We start from the raw sequence: 15,901 nt of genomic DNA on the forward strand, positions 1-15,901 counted from the left end.
TAACACCCAGTTCCAAAGCTGTTTCCACATTTTCAAGTATCTGTTATAAGCAACACCCCACTTCTCCAGTATCAATTTTTTTTTGTATTAGCCTGTTTCATGTTGCTATAACAGAATACACAAAACTGGGTGATTTATAAAGAAAAATGAATTTTATTGCTTACAGTTTCTGAGGCTGGGAAGTTCAAAGTCCATCTGGAGATGGCAACTGTGACCCAGGGGTCTCACATTACAAGATGGTGGAAGCAGAGAGAGACTTTCCTCTTCTTTTAAAGCCCTCAGAACTATGCCCCTGACCACCATTATTAATCCAGTCACTACTGCATGGTCCTACAATCCAATCACGTCTTCAAGGCTCCACCTTTCAATTATCATAACAGGATTTCCCTCCCTCTTAACAGTCAGTTTCTAATACATAAAAGTTTTTAACACATAAAAGTTGGGGGACACAATTCAAGCTTCAGGGAGTTTTGGGGGGACATAATTCAATCCACTACACCTCCCAACTCAAATATACTACTCACTTTGTGTCCCAGTGGGTGGCATTGCTCCTAGACCAAAGGCGACAATCAACTGTAGAGGAAAGAAAACAAAGCGAGTAAGTGAATATTGCCTCAACTTGTAATTTGGGCATTCTTATTTTAGAAGGAGTATTTAAATTCTTCCCATTAAAAAATATCATTTTAAAGACTTCAAGATGGCAGAATAGATGGTCCCCAACGTCACTCTCTCCCACAAATCAACTATTTCAGAACTATTAAAAAGCAATGACAGCCAAGCTGGGGCTGCTAGAGCTCAGGGGAAGAGGAAGAGAGACCTGTGGAGTCCATGAAGGCAGGAGAAGCCACAATGAGAGAAAGATAGGATTGTTCCTACAATTTCAAATCCCAGCTGCTTCAAGCCTGGCCCTGGTGAGCACACAGAGCAAGAGCTGGCAAAAGCTGTAGCTATGCCATTTGTATGAAGTTGCTTGGAAGCTGCTGGGGAGAATAGGGCCTTGGTGGTCCCCAGGTCATCAAAACCACTTGCAGGGTTTCCGTGTAATCATATAGGAAGAAGGGGCCACAGACAACAGAAAAAAGGAGCCACTCAGAGGCCAGTGAGTCATTGCAAGGGACAAGCACACAGCCCGTCCCATGGGAAGTGTTTGGAGTGTGGGTCATAGGAGAGACAAACCCACCTGGGGAACACTGAGGTACAGCATGGACAGCTGATCTGCCCTCCAATCAGCACAGGCACACTCCTGTAGACTGGAGACAGTATAGATCTTTAGGGGGTGCAGTTCACTGAAAAGACTTAGGCCCAGAAAAGGGTTTCCACAAAACCCAGGTGTACTGGATCTCACAAGACCCAGAAGTACTTAAAAGGTCAAAATTAAAACCTGAGCTGCACAAAAAGCCTTCCCCAGAGGATCAGCAGGAAAGCAGCAATTTAGCTCAACCAGAGGGCTCAAGTGTTGGTCCCCACAGGAAGTTCCCCCATTTCGTTTTTGTTATTTATTTTATTTTATTAATACTATTTTTTCACATTCTGTGATGTTGTTGCAGAGCAGTTGGGAGGGAGAATGAGAGGGGAAAGGGGGAGGGAATATGATGGAAGAAGGAAGAAGGAGGAGGGGCAAGGTAGAGACCTGTGGTACACCCCACATTCCCACAGAGAAGATCTGGGGACTTCCAGCAGTGGCTTAGTCATTGCTGGGATTGGTGCAGATCGCAGGGGTGTGTGGCTGAAGCCCTCAGCCCCACCACCCCAGCTCAGGAACCTGGGGCCCTTCTTGATGCCACTTGGTGGTCATTGCTGGGCTGGTTGCATGTGTCATGGGGGGGCATGGACAAGGCCCTTGGCCCCCCACCACCCTGGCTTGGGAGAGCCTGGGATGCTTCCTGTGGTGGCTCAGTGGTTGTTGCTGGGCTAGTTGCTTGTGTTGGGGAGGTTGACCAAGACCCTCAGCCCCCCACCACCCAAACTTGGGAGAGCCCAGGGCACTTCCTGTGGTGGCTCGGTGATCATTGCTGGACTGGCTGCAGGTGGGTGGGGGGCATGGCCAAGGCCATTGCCCCCACCTCCCAGTTCCCCCATTTTAGAAGTAAGCAAAGGACAACCAGTTAGTTGCAGTGCAGAGTTTAAGTGGTGAGCATAGCTGATAATTTAACAAAGAACTGAGAGAAAACACAAAAAACCCATGGATCAGAGACAAAGTTCTGATATTAACCAGTAAAGGTCTAACACCATCAAAGAACACTTATAAACCTAGAGGGACTGGAAGCCCTCCTGGTTCCCAAGCTGGGTCAGTGGAGGGGGCTGAGGGCCTCAGCCATGCCCACTTGATGTCTGCATCCAGACCAGCCATGATAGAGTTGCCACCAGAAGCACCCCAGTGTTCCCTCCTGGAATGAGGGGAGTTGCCACAGTCCTCAATCATGTCCCCCCTTCCTTCTCCTCCCACCCTATCACACTCCCCCTTCCACTCTCCCCCTCACCCCAACTGCTGTGCAATATCTAAGGATGTAAATAAATAAATCTAAAAAATTAAAATTAAAATTAATATCATTTTAGTTATTTGAAAGTTAGTATCCACACACTATGGAACACACACTATGGAACACCAAAAATCATTAAGAAGAAAATTAAAATAACCCATATCCTGCCACTCAAAGACAACTGCAGTTATGCACTGTGAATATGGATTTACCAAAGTTGGCTTCCAATGGGCTTGTGCAGCTGGGTTTGCCCTCCTGCCCTCTGGTGCTCCCCCAGGAGAACATGCTCTCCAGGCAGCTGTCCCTCCAGCCTGAGAACCTGGTAGAACACAGGAACTGCCTATATGAGCTCAGCCCACAGCCTGGGGCCAAGCCCAGGTGACCCACAGTCTGAAAAGAGAGAAGTTATTGCTCTTCTAAGTTACTTTTATTAGGGAGCTTTGTTATGTACTTGATAGGGTTTGGATGTGTTGTCCCCTCCAAAATACATGTGGATATCTGATCTCCAATGTGGCAGTACTGGAAGCTGTTTGAGTCATGGGGGCAGATCCCTCATGAATGGATTAATGCTTTTCCTGGGAAGGGGAGGGGTAGTGAGCGAGTTCTCATTCTATTAGTTCCTGCAAGAGCTGGTTGTTTGAAAAGACCCTGGCACCTCCTCTCTCTCTCTCTCTTGCTTCCTCTCACCATGTGATCTGTTTGTACCCACCAGCTGCCTGCTGCTTTCTGCCATGAATAGAAGCAGCGTGAGGCTTGTGCCAGATGCAGCTGTCCTACAATCATAAGCCAAATGAAACTCTGTTCTTTATAAATTACCCAGTCTCAGATATTTCTGTTATATCAACACGAAAAAGACTAATACAGGAAATTGGTACCAGAAGTGGGGTGTTGCTATACCAATACCTGAAAATGTGGGTGCAGCTTTGGAACTGGGTAATGGGTAAAGGTTGGAGGAGTTTGGAGGACTTAGAAGAAGACAAAACGATGAGGGAAAGCTTGGAAGATTTTAGAGATTGGTTAAATGGTTGTGACCAGAATACTGACAGAAATGCGGACACTAAAGACCATGTGGATGATGAGGTCTCTGATAGAAATGAGGAACTTATTGGGAATTGGACAAAAGATAACCCTTGCTACACCATAGCAAAGAATTTGGCTGCATTGTATCCATGCCCTTGGACTTTGTGGAAGGTGGGACTTAAGAGCTGTGAGCCAGAATGTCCAGGAGAAGAAATTTCCAAGCAGCAAAGCATTAAGGAAGCTGCATGGTTGCTTTTAACAGCCTACTCTGAGTTATAGTGGCAAAGGCATGATGTAATTTAAAAGGGGAGCAGAGCATAAACATTTGGAAAATTTGCAGCCTGGCCGTGTGGTAGAGAAGCAGAGAACAGGAGAAAAACACAAGGGTGATAAAATGGTTGCTAAAGACATTATCTTGGTGGTGAGGCAGACAGATGCTTATAACCAGGAGAATGGGAAAAAAGCCGTAAAGGCATTTGAGAAGTTTGGAAGGGTGCACCACCCATCACATTTCCTGAGGCCTATAAGGACTGAGTTTTCCCAGATGACAGACCTGGGGCACAGCTGTCCTTGGGAACCTGCTCCCTGCACTCCAGCTGCTCCAGCTGGAGCAGCCCTGCCTGAAATGGCCCCAAGTGTGGTTTGTGCAGCAGCTCTGGAGAGTAGAAGTCTGAAACTTTGGTGGCATACACTCTGTTGTCTGCAGGCCAGCAGGACATGAGAGCACTGGAGGCGTGGCAGCCTCTACCCAGATTCCAGAGGATGTATGGAAAAGCCTGGGGGCCGAGGCAGAGACCTGCCAAGGGGGCAGAGCCACCACAGAGGCCATCTACTAGAGCAATTCTGAGCAGAAATGTGGGGTCAGAGCCCCCTCACAGAGCCCCCACCAGAGAAATATAAAGAAGAGCCAAGGCAGCAGGACCACCATGGAGACCCCAGACCTATGGAGCTACCAGAGTGGAACGCTGGCCTGGAAAAGCCACATGCACCAGTGCTGCCCACTGGTCTGTGACTGGCAGAGCTGTGGGAGTGAGGCTGCCTGAGATATTGGGGGCCCAGATGCCCCATTCTGCCCAGGATGCAGGACTTAGAATCAAAGAAGATTATCTTGGAGCTTTAAGACATAATGTCTGCCCTGTTGGGTTTTGGACTTGTTTGGGGCCTGTTTCTCCTTTCTTCTGGCCTATTCCTCCCTTTTGGAATGGGAATATGTAACCAATGTCTGTTCCACCATTGTATCTTGGCAGTAGATAAGTTTGGTTTTGATTTTTATAGGTTCACAGCTGGAAGGACTTTTGCTTTTGGTATCAGATGAGACTTTGGACTTTGGACTTTAAAGTTGGTGCTGGAACAAGCTAAGACTTTTGGGACTGTTGGGATGAAATGATTGTGTTTTGTATGTGAGAGTGACATGAGTTTTGGGGGGCCAGGGTTGGAATGATAGAGTTTGGATGTGTTGTCCCCTCCAAAATCATGTGGATATCTGATCCCCAATGTGGCAGTGCTGGAAGCTGTTTGAGTTGTGGGGGCAGATCCCTCATAAATGGATTAATGCTCTCCCTGGGGGAGGAGGGGTAGTGAGTTCTCACTCTATTAGTTCCTGCAAGAGCTGGTTGTTTAAAAAGACCCTGGCACCTCCTCTCTCTCTCTCTCTCTCTCTTTTGCTTCCTCTCACTATGTGATCTGCTTGTACCCACCAGCTGCCTGCTGCTTTCTGCCATGAGTAGAAGCAGCCTGAGGCTTGTGCCTGATGCAGCTGTCCCAGAATCATAAACCAAATGAAACTCTGTTCTTTATAAATTACCCAGTCTCAGGTATTTCTGTTACAGCAACACAAAACAGACTAATACGGTACTTTGATAAACTGTTACTATGGTCATAGAATAGGTACTGTTACTATGCTGATACATTAGATACTGTTACTATGGTGATACATTAGGTACTGTTACTATGGCAATACATTAGATAATGTCATTATGGTAATACACTATTGATACAGTGTTTGTGAAACTAAGGTTCTGGCTTCTGAGAACTCGCTTTCTTCATGTTCTCTAATTTTGTCCTTCCTCCCATGTTTACAGATCACATTTGCTGGTCTGTCTTCTTCACAACTTTATATGTTCTCATCCTCATGGGGTTTATTCTTGGATCTTTTCCTTCTCAGAGTTCACCCTCTTTGTAGAATATCCCATCCACTCTCATAACTCCTAATAAGACAATGTGTTGGTGACTTCTGAATCCATGTGCAGCCAGACCCTTTCATGAGCCTCAGACACAAAACATTTGACAACTAGGCCCTTCCCCCATGTATTAGTTCATTTCTGTTGCTTATAACAAAATATGTGGAAGTGGGTAATTTGTAAGAAAATGAAATTTATTGCTTACAGTTTCAGAGGTTAAGAAGTCCAGGGAAAAAATATGGGGAGGGTCTTTGGTGGTGGCTTTACAGCAATGCAGGGGCCTCACATGGCAGAAGACAGCAGAGCAGAGAGGGCATGTGTCCACGGTGACAGCCACTTGGGTCCTAAGCAGGCAGAATAAAGGCAAACTGGGGCCTGAGATGCCCCTGTCCATGGACCAGTCCCATACCTGGCTCTGACCAAGAGAAGGTTGGGCCAACTCAGTGGAGGGCTCAAGGCATGGAGACAAGTGAAAGTCCTCAGAACCATGTCCCCGACCACCATTGTTAGTCCGTTCACTAGGGCACGGTCGTACAATCTAATCACCTCTTCAAGGCCCCACCTTTCAATTACCAGAATAGGATTTTCCACCTCAACACTTACAATGGGAATTGGGGTTCTAATATATAAACTTTGGGGACACAATTCAATCAATCCACAGCACCCCTGATGTCCTACAGGGCTTCAAACACAACATGTCCAAATGGGACTGATCATCTCTGAACCATCCCTGCCTCTGAGCCAGAAACACACACACACACTCACACACACAACTTCTCTCCTACTTTCGTCCTTCTCTCAGTAAATGCCACCATGCGGTCCCTCAGGGACAGAATGTGAGCGTCGCTGTAGATCCTCCCATTCCTGCACCACTAAGTGCTCTACACGCCACCTCCTCAGCACCGCTCCCAAATCTTCCCTCTCACCATCCTGACTGTGTTTGCCTTAGCTCAGAGTTTTTATCTTTTTTGGCTAAATTCTCGCAACACTCCTAATAAGTCTCCCTGATCATAGAGTTTCCTTTAGCAATTTCAATTTCCACACCACAGACACAATGACTTCTGTAAAATTAATATCAGTTCATCTCACTCCTCTCACTATAATTTTTGAAGGCAACTTCCACTGGTCCAGGAAAAATATCCAAACTTCTCAATATGACTGAGTAGAGAGCCCATATACTTTACCACTCCAACAAGCACACTTTTGAGAGTAAAAGAGGGAGTTGTTAAAATTACAACAGGAATACAGATGTAAACCAGGACTGTTCTGGGCTAAAAAGAACGTGAGGTCACCCTGTCCATGAGGCTGCTGTGATCTGGTGCCCTTTGCTGTCCTTGTTCTATACTTTCCACCCTAAATCCAGACCTGCCTGGCTACTTCTTCCCAAAGAGTCCAGACTATTTTGTAGGCTCAGCCCCTCCCCTCTGCCTAGAACACCCTCAAACACGACCCCCCCATCTCCCTTTTGTGGAAATCACCTATTCGTGTTTCAGACTCAGCTCAAGTCTATTATTACCCTTCTGCATCTATCCCCAGTGGAGCAGATTACCTTTCAATTGATGCTGCCACCATGCCCTGGAAAACAGTAACATAGTGGACTCTGATGTGCCACCACGATCTCTTCTCAGGAATGACTCATTCCCCAGCTCTGGGACTGTTGCTGCCACAAGGCTCTCAGTTTCCCTGCTTGTCTGAATATGGCCTCGGTCACTCCAAGGTCACATGCCTGACCCAGGAAGCCTGTACCCAATGACCCATCAATGCAGGGGTTTAACTGCCTGCTCCCCTGCCCCGGCCGAGCATGTCTGAAGTTCCTTCTTCATTCCAGAGCTCTCTGTGGGTGAGCGGAGACACTGACGCCACCTCTTCCCCCGTTCACTGCTGCTTCCTTCTCTTCCCCTTTCTCCCACAGGTGTTGCTCCCACAGCTGTCCCCGAGAAAGCCCCTCCATGCTCATCTCCACTCCAGAGGACCCTACAAGGGAAGCCCCCTGCAGAGAGGATGCTGTTGGTGTCATACACTCAGCACCAGGCACTGGATGGGGACAGAGAGGCACCATGTTACTGAATGGAAGGGGACAGGCAGAAGTTCATTCCCTAAGACAGCAGGGGAGTAGGTAAGGCTCTCATTACAATTGGAGATTATTTTGTTTGTTTTTCTCCTTGTTTTTTGTCTATCTTGCCACAGTTTTGTCCTTGCTATGCCATGTGCATATTTACCTATTCACTAATTTTCATCTCCTTTTCTTCCTTCCTCTGCTCTAACATGGGACGTGTTGGTGGCAGATGACTTTAAGGTTCTAGTCAGAGAGTGTAGAATGTAAAACCAGGATTGGGATGAGAGTAGGGCAGACTCTCGACTGGGACCTGGAGGAGTGGCTGAGGAGATTTTGAAGTGTCCCTCTGTGGAGGACAGGTGAGTGGGGCTTTCAGCTGTGTGAAGGATACTTGCACTACATTAGGACACAGCCTGACTTTTTCAGGAGGGTAAAATTTGGGGAAATGTGAGCATGTTCATGTTCCCAGCCAGAGGATGACTCTAGTGGAGATTTGTTCAACATTTTGGCTTCCCAGCATCTGAGCGCACTTCTAAGGTTTGTGGAATTTACTACTTTTTGGCTTCTCTTTGGAAGAGACCACCTCCCACTTATAGAAGTCAGTACACCAGATGCCTGCTGGTGAGTCTCCCTGTCAGCTAGAATGAGGGCAAGTGACAGGCTCTGCGCATCAGTTGCACCTGCCCAACCTTTGACACAGAGAAGGGGAACCCAGGAGGAAGTTTCTTTTTTGGCAATTGCAGTGAGATGGTCACTGGAGTAGGGAACAGAAGCGCAGGTGGTAGCAACCAGAGTCTGTGACAGCTGCATCAGAACTGCAAGTGGCAGCAGCATTAGTGTCATGGCTACTGGTGCCAAGGCTTGATTTCTGGTACTGTTACCAGATGAGTGGTCTTCTAAGCCTGGTTCATTAGTTCTCCAGAGAAATAGAAACAATGCAATATATATGAACTTATATATATATAAACAGAGAGAGAGAGAGAGCACACATGTAATTTTAAATTTTAAGGAATTGGCACATGTGATTTTGGAGGCTTGGTGAGTCCAAAAATCTTCAGGGTAGACCAGCAGGCTGGAGAGTTGATATTGTGGTTTGAGACTAAAGCCAGTTTGCTGGCAGAATCTCTCTTGCATGAGGAGTGTCTTTTTCTTTTAAGACCTTCAACTGATTAGAAAAGACTTACACATGCTGTGGAGGGTAATCTGCTTTATCCAGTGTCCATTGATGTAAATGTTCATCTTATCTAAAAACTACCTTCGCAGAAACCCATAGAGTAATGTTTGACCAAATAAGTTGTACCCTGTCAAGTTGGCATATAAAATTCCCTATCACACCTGGCTATCTAGCTTTCTAGTGATTTGGAGAGATGCTCCCTATGTATATATATTTTGGCAGCAGTTGATGCAGGGATTGATCCCAGGATATTGGTTTTAGCAACATCACATTAAGTCAACTGAGCAAACTGGCCAGCCCTATTTTTTGTTAATTTTATTGAAGTGAAATTTACATAATGTAGAATGAACCATTTTAAAGTGAACAAGTCTGTGACATTTAGTACATTCACAGTGTTGTGCAATCACCAACTGTGACTATATCAGAACATTTTCATCACCCCAGAAGAAACCCCATACCCAGTAGCATTCACCCCCATTTCAGCCTTCTCCAGTCTTTAGCAATTACCAATATTCTGCCCATCTCTACAGATTCACCTGTTATGTGTACTTCATATAAAAAGAATCATACAATATGTGATCATTTGTGTCTGGCTTCTCTCACTTAACATAATGGTTTTGAAATTTATCCAAGTTGTAGCAGGAATCAGGACTTTAATCCTTTTTGTGACTCAATAAAATTCCTCTATGTGTATGTACAAATTGTTTATCCACCCACTCACTGAGGGACTCAATGTTGTTTGAATGAAGCCCCTTTGTGTAAAATTAGCCGTAATTGGTTTCTGTTATTTGCAACTAAGAACCCTGAGTGAAACATGCCATAATATAGCCCATCACCAGGAAATAAATGAACCCAGAATGGAGCACCATTAGGGTTTTCTCCAGCTAGTATTTTCTCCTCTCTGTGTATTTGTTTCTTTGGCTCCTCTCTCAGTCCATGGGATATGAATTGGGAAGGCAGCAGATGATGGATGGACTGATGCATTCCAGCCAACCCATGTGGTGACATGGACTGGCGGATCCTCAATTCCAGTTCCAAACACTCTGGTCCAAGCAGCCATGGTAAAGGGGAAGGGATGTGGTATAAACGTGAATCCTCCAGCCCAGCCATACTGTGCCTATGTGGATTATGGAGTTAAATTCCAAAAAAAGAGTAAACCATGTCAGTTGAAGAGGTGTACCAACAGGTGTTTACACTAAGGGACTGGCGCTTGTAAATCACAGAATGCTGGGCTTTCCCAGAGACAATGTCCCTTTGAATCAAGGTACCCTTTACCCAAAACATGTCCATAGGTTGATCCCATCTCAGTAATATGCTGTTAACATTCTCCATCTATAATGGAGAAGATGAGGCATCACTAATCTTCTCTGAGCATAACCAGACATAAGAAAGCAAGAGTTATAGAAAATGCAGGAATAGCCCCAGGTCTGAACAAAGGAAGTGAGGAGAAAAAGGATTGAAAATTTAATTTCAGCCTCTATGGACAAAGGCCAGATCACCAAGGTGATGAGGCTTTGAGTTTCAGGGAATTTTTTTTAGAATTAATCTCCATCCAGGTGGCTTCATTTCTAACATTTTAATCTTTTGACCCAAGAGTTACATCTAAACCTTAGATACTACTCTATGTCATCACTGCTTGGTCCAAAGGGACAAAAAGTGGGTGAGACAATTATTCTCTTTTTGACTCTAATGAGGCTCTTAGGGAATCTGGTCCCTATGGTCAAGGAGGCTCCCGTAAACACTGTCTCTGTGATTGCCCCAACTAACCACACATGTGTAAACTGTGAACCCCAGCTGATCCCTCACCCAGGGCCTGCCTATATTTCTGGGACAGTCCAATCCCTGCTATAAAGAGAAGCACTGGGAAGTTGTGCAGGAGTGAGAACACCTGACAGCAGGAGCACCAACCTCCTCCAGGTGAGGTGCAGTCACGGAGACATCGATACTTGTCTATTAAGACGGGAAGTTTTTTTAGGAAGCTCCTTTCCTACATCTTCCAGATACAGGAAGGTATAGCAAGAGCCCTGAATGTACCAGTGGCCACCTGAGATGATTCTAGTAATAACCTACTGTCTCTCCTTTCTCCTTATAAGGTATGAAGGAGTTGGATGTGGAGGTGTGGGGTGGGGACTGAGAAATGTAAGCAGAGACACACATGGTAGAGTCATGTAGGTTGTGTATACATCTGCGTGTTGTGCAATGTTAAATATAGAAAATAAGAATGAATGAGTCCAGCAAGGAAATCAATAGAACTGAGCACTGGAAATTGGAAGTGCAGGTGGGGTAGCCACATCCTGTTTTAGCAACTCTATAAATTGATTTGCACATGTGGTCCTGCCTGCAGCCTGAGCAAGCTTAACCCTGTCTAGGTTTCTGAATGTGCTGCTCTCCATTCACCTGGGCTCAGAGCATGAGAAGGACAAACCAGTCGAGCGTCTCTGAGTTCCTCTTCCTGGGACTCTCCAGGCAGCCCCAGCAGCAGCAGCTCCTCTTCATGCTCTTCCTGAGCATGTACCTGGTCACAGTCCTGGGAAATCTGCTCATCATCCTGGCCATCAGCACCGACTCCCACCTGCACACCCCCATGTACTTCTTCCTCAGCAACCTGTCCTTCGTGGACATCTGCTTCTCCTCAACCACCGTCCCCAAGATGCTGGCCAATTACATACTCGGGAGTCAGAGCATCTCCATCTCTGGGTGTCTCACGCAGATGTATTTTGTGTTTGTGTTTGCTGACATGGACAGTTTCCTCCTGGCTGTGATGGCCTATGACCGCTTTGTCGCCATATGCCGCCCCTTACATTACAGAGCAAAGATGACCTGTCAGCTCTGTTTCCTGCTGGTCACTGGATCATGGGTCATTTCCCACCTGAATGGTCTGTTGCACACCCTGCTGATGGCTCGACTCTCCTTCTGTGCAGACAACGTGATCCCCCACTTCTTCTGTGATGTGTATGCCCTCCTGAAACTCTCCTGCTCAGACACACAGCTCAATGAGCTCATGATTCTTTCTGAGGGTGCTCTGATCATGATCACCCCATTTGTTTGCATCCTGGCTTCCTATGTGCACATCACCTGTGCTGTCCTGAGGGTCCCATCCACAAGGGGAAGGTGGAAAGCCTTCTCCACCTGTGGCTCCCACCTGGCCGTGGTTTCCCTCTTCTATGGCACCATCATTGCTCTGTATTTCAACCCTTCCTCCTCACACTCAGCTGAGGAAGACCCCGTGACTACTGTGATGTATACAGTGGTGACCCCCATGCTAAACCCCTTCATCTACAGCCTGAGGAACAGGGACTTGAAAGGGGCTCTAAGAAAAGTGTTTGGCAGGAAGACATTTTCTGTCTGATGAGAGAATCAAGACTGAATCTCATTCCCAAGCAAATCTACTTTTCACCAATTGAGCATAATGCAGCAGTGGTTCATCAAAGACGGTCTGGACACAAATACATTGATGTCTTTGAGAGGGGCTCACAAACGGTCACCATTGTTTGTTAGTGGACACTGATTCACCTGTAACTCTCTTATATCTATTGAGTAATGCGGCCTCTTTTGTGACTACATTTTTTTGTTGTGTTTTATTTTTTTAAAAACTTTTATTTTGATGCTGTTGTCCTTCTGTATATGTAATAAAACATCAAGAAATCTAAGAAAAAATGTGTAATGATCTATGATATGCTTCAAAAGTCAAGTGATACAGTTTTATTTCCATTTTTTATTCTTTTTATTTATTCATTCATGGATTTCCCCTTAGCCTTGCTTATGTCTTTAAAGTCTTCATTTAATTAACTTGACAAATTATCTCTCTTCTAACCATAGTATTCTAGAATCAGAGTGAGATACCCAGCCACTGAAGAGATGACATTCCTCATCTGGAGTAAATGAGTTTTTTGCTCAAAACTCCAGTTCAAGTTCTTCATGAAAACTAAAAATTCCAAATGAATCTCCCTGTTGATCAAATTACTGGAGGGCTTTTTATGTCACCATAACATTCCATAAGAGGAGAGAAACAAAATGTCTCATCTCAAACTTCCAAGTGATCAAGCCGACATTGAAAGGAAGGTTCTATGTAATAATGTTCATCAAATGTCAACTCTATTCTCTGATGTGGAGCAGCTACCTGAATGTAGAGACACTCCTTGTTTGGTGGACTTGGTAATTGGTGAAGCAAAATGACCTCCAGTTCTGGTTCCAACCCAAACACCACACCGGGTTGCAGGAATGTGCTTGATTCCAATATTTTGTCCATCGTGGATCTTTCGGGCAGAAATTCCTTCCATTACAAGTATTGGTTTTGACAACACTTTGACAACTGAGCTGGGCTGCTGTGTCCTAATCACCAGCCAGTGGCTGTCACCCCGTGTGGCAGGGCTTAAGTCTGCCATGCCTGAGGACTGATGATGCGCAGCACGGTTCCACTGAAGGTAATGAATAAATTTTAAATTATTTTACACCCAAGTCAAGTTCTTTCTTTTAAGTGATTTGTTAGGAGTATACATGCAACACGTGTCCTTGAATATTGGAATCACCTGGAAAGCTTCTACAATCCACTGATATCCGATCCCCTATACTGAGCACATAAATCAGAATCTGTTTAGGTGATGTCCAGGACCCAACACTGAAACTTTGAAATAAAATCTCAGGTGATTCTTTTTTTAAAATTTATATTATTATACATACATGTGGGGTATAATGCTGATTTTTCAATAATTGTGTACAATGTGTGGTGTTTAGATCATTACAGTTATATTATTCATCATTACAATACACAATCATTCTTTGTGTCCATTGACCAATTCCTCATTAGTCCCCACCATCTCCTCCCATCTCGGGTGATTCTGAAGTGCAGTCATGGTGGAGAATCACTGCTCTACCTTGTCCTCCTGTATGTGTCCTCAGGAGTAGGTCGTGAAGGCTTGGTCACAAAATGAGATTTGAGACTTTGACAAAAGAACAACAGAGTGAAATATGAGGTCTGCAGTGAGTAATAGCATTTCCAATGAAACTCAGGCGAAGCTGGTAACAGGTGTCCTGGTGCATCCAGAGGGAGCCACAGGGAAGCGTGGGAACACTCAGGAGCACCCTGATTGGCGGCCTGACCGTAGGGGGCGGGCCTGGCTGGGGTGACGTCTTTAGTATGAGGGAAACTGGTCAGCACCTGCTCTAGCCTCTGCCCAGACCCACTGTCTGGCCCTGCTTTCTTCTCCGACTAGCGACTCCCATCCCACACCTTCAAGAACCAAGTCAAATGCTAACTCCTCCTCCAGGAAGCCTCCTGACTCCGTCTTCTGTTTTCACAGCTCTGTTTTGTTTGTTTGTTTGTTTATTCTCCCCTCTCTGCAAGGGCTTTCCATGCACTGAGACCCTCCCTACCTAAATCTACTACTCTCTTCGTGTCTCCAGTGTCTGCCACTGCTCTAGACCAAAGATGACAATCAAGTTTAATTGAAAGAAAAAAAAATGAAAGAATATTGCCTTAATTTTTAATTTGGACATTCTTACTTTAGAAGGAGTTTTCTAAATTCCCCCCATTTAAAACACATCATTTTTATCATCTAAAAGGTAGTATCCATACACTATGGAACACCAAAAATCATTAAGAAGAAAATTAAAATAATCTATATCCTGCTGCTCAAAGATTCCTGCAGTTATGCACCATGAATATAGTTTTACCAAAGTTGGCTTCCAATGGGCTTGTGCAGCTTGTTTCCCTGCTGCCTTCTGCTGCTCCCCCAGGAGAACGTGCTCTCCAGGCTGGAGAACCCAGTAGAACACAAGAACTGTGGACATGAACCCAGCCCACAGCCTGGGACCAAGCCCAGGTGACCCACAGTCTGAAAAGAGCGAAGTTATTGCTTTTCTAAGTTCCTGTGTTTGAGGAGCTTAGTTGTCTACTTTTATACACTGTTACTATGCTGATACACTAGGTACTGTTGCTATGGTGATACATTATGTACTGTTACTATGGTGATACATTATTGATACAGTTTTTGTGAAACCCAGGTCCTGGCTTCTGAGACCCTGCTTTCTTCATGTTCTCTAATTGTGTCCTGGCTCCCGTGTTTATAGATCACATTTGCTGGCCTGTTATCTTCACTCCATTATATGTTCTCGTCCTTATGGGCTTTATTCTGGGATCTTTTCCTTCTCACTCTCTGCTCTCTTTGTAGACAATCCCATCCACTCTCCTAGCTCCTAATAAACCAATGTGCTGGTGACTTCTGAATCGATGTGCAGCCAGAGCCTTTCCTGAGCCCCAGGTCCAAAACATCTGACTTCTGGACCCTACCCCCATGTATTAATTCATGTCTGCTGGTTATAAAAAAATACTCAGAACTGGGTAATTTACTAGAAAATGAAATTTATTGCTTACAGTTTCAGGAGCATGGAAGTCCAAGGTCCAGTGAAGTAATCTGGAGGGGGGTCTTTGGTGGTGGCTTTAGAGCAATGCAGGGGTCTCACATGGCAGAAAATGAAAGAGCAGAGAGAGCTGACTAGCCTCTTATGTGCTCTTCTTTTAAAGTCCTCAGAACCACACCCCTGACCACCACTGTTAGTCCACTCACTAGGGCACGGTCCTACAATCTAATCACTTCTTCAAGGCCCCACCTTTCAATTATCAGAATAGGATTTCCCACCCTTAACAGTTATAGTGGGAATTATGGTTCTGATATATAAACTTTGGGGACACAGTTCAATCAATCCACAGCACCCCTGATGTCCTACAGAGCTTCAAACACAACTTGTCCAAATGCGACTGATCATCTCTGAGCCATCCCTGCCTCTGAGCCACAAACACACACACACACACACACACACACACACACACACAGCTTTTCTCCTACTTTCATCCTTCTCTCAATAAATGCCACCATGCAGTCCCTCAGGGACAAAATGTGAGCGTCGCTGTAGATCCTCCCATTCCTGTACCTCTAAGTGCTCTACACGCCACCTCCTCAGCACCGCTCCCAAACCTTCTCTGTCACCATCA

The 15,901-nt window shown here is 45.4% G+C and overlaps 1 protein-coding gene across 1 annotated transcript; it reads left to right on the forward strand.

The window, feature by feature from the left end:
• Positions 1–11,308: 11,308 nt before the first annotated feature.
• Positions 11,309–12,259, forward strand: LOC134379778 (olfactory receptor 1F1-like). Its single transcript, XM_063098927.1, has one exon. The coding sequence runs from the start codon at positions 11,321–11,323 to the stop codon at positions 12,257–12,259; it is 939 nt and encodes a 312-aa protein (XP_062954997.1). The 5' UTR covers positions 11,309–11,320.
• The last annotated feature ends 3,642 nt before the right edge of the window (positions 12,260–15,901 follow it).

The sequence above is a fragment of the Cynocephalus volans genome, chromosome 6 (genome assembly GCF_027409185.1).
Source record: "Cynocephalus volans isolate mCynVol1 chromosome 6, mCynVol1.pri, whole genome shotgun sequence".
NCBI classification, from domain to species: domain Eukaryota; kingdom Metazoa; phylum Chordata; class Mammalia; order Dermoptera; family Cynocephalidae; genus Cynocephalus; species Cynocephalus volans.

What these genes read in the sequence shown, in the direction of transcription:
- LOC134379778 (XM_063098927.1), top strand. Translation starts at nt 11,321, where the DNA reads ATGAGAAGGACAAACCAGTCGAGCGTCTCTGAGTTCCTCTTCCTGGGA.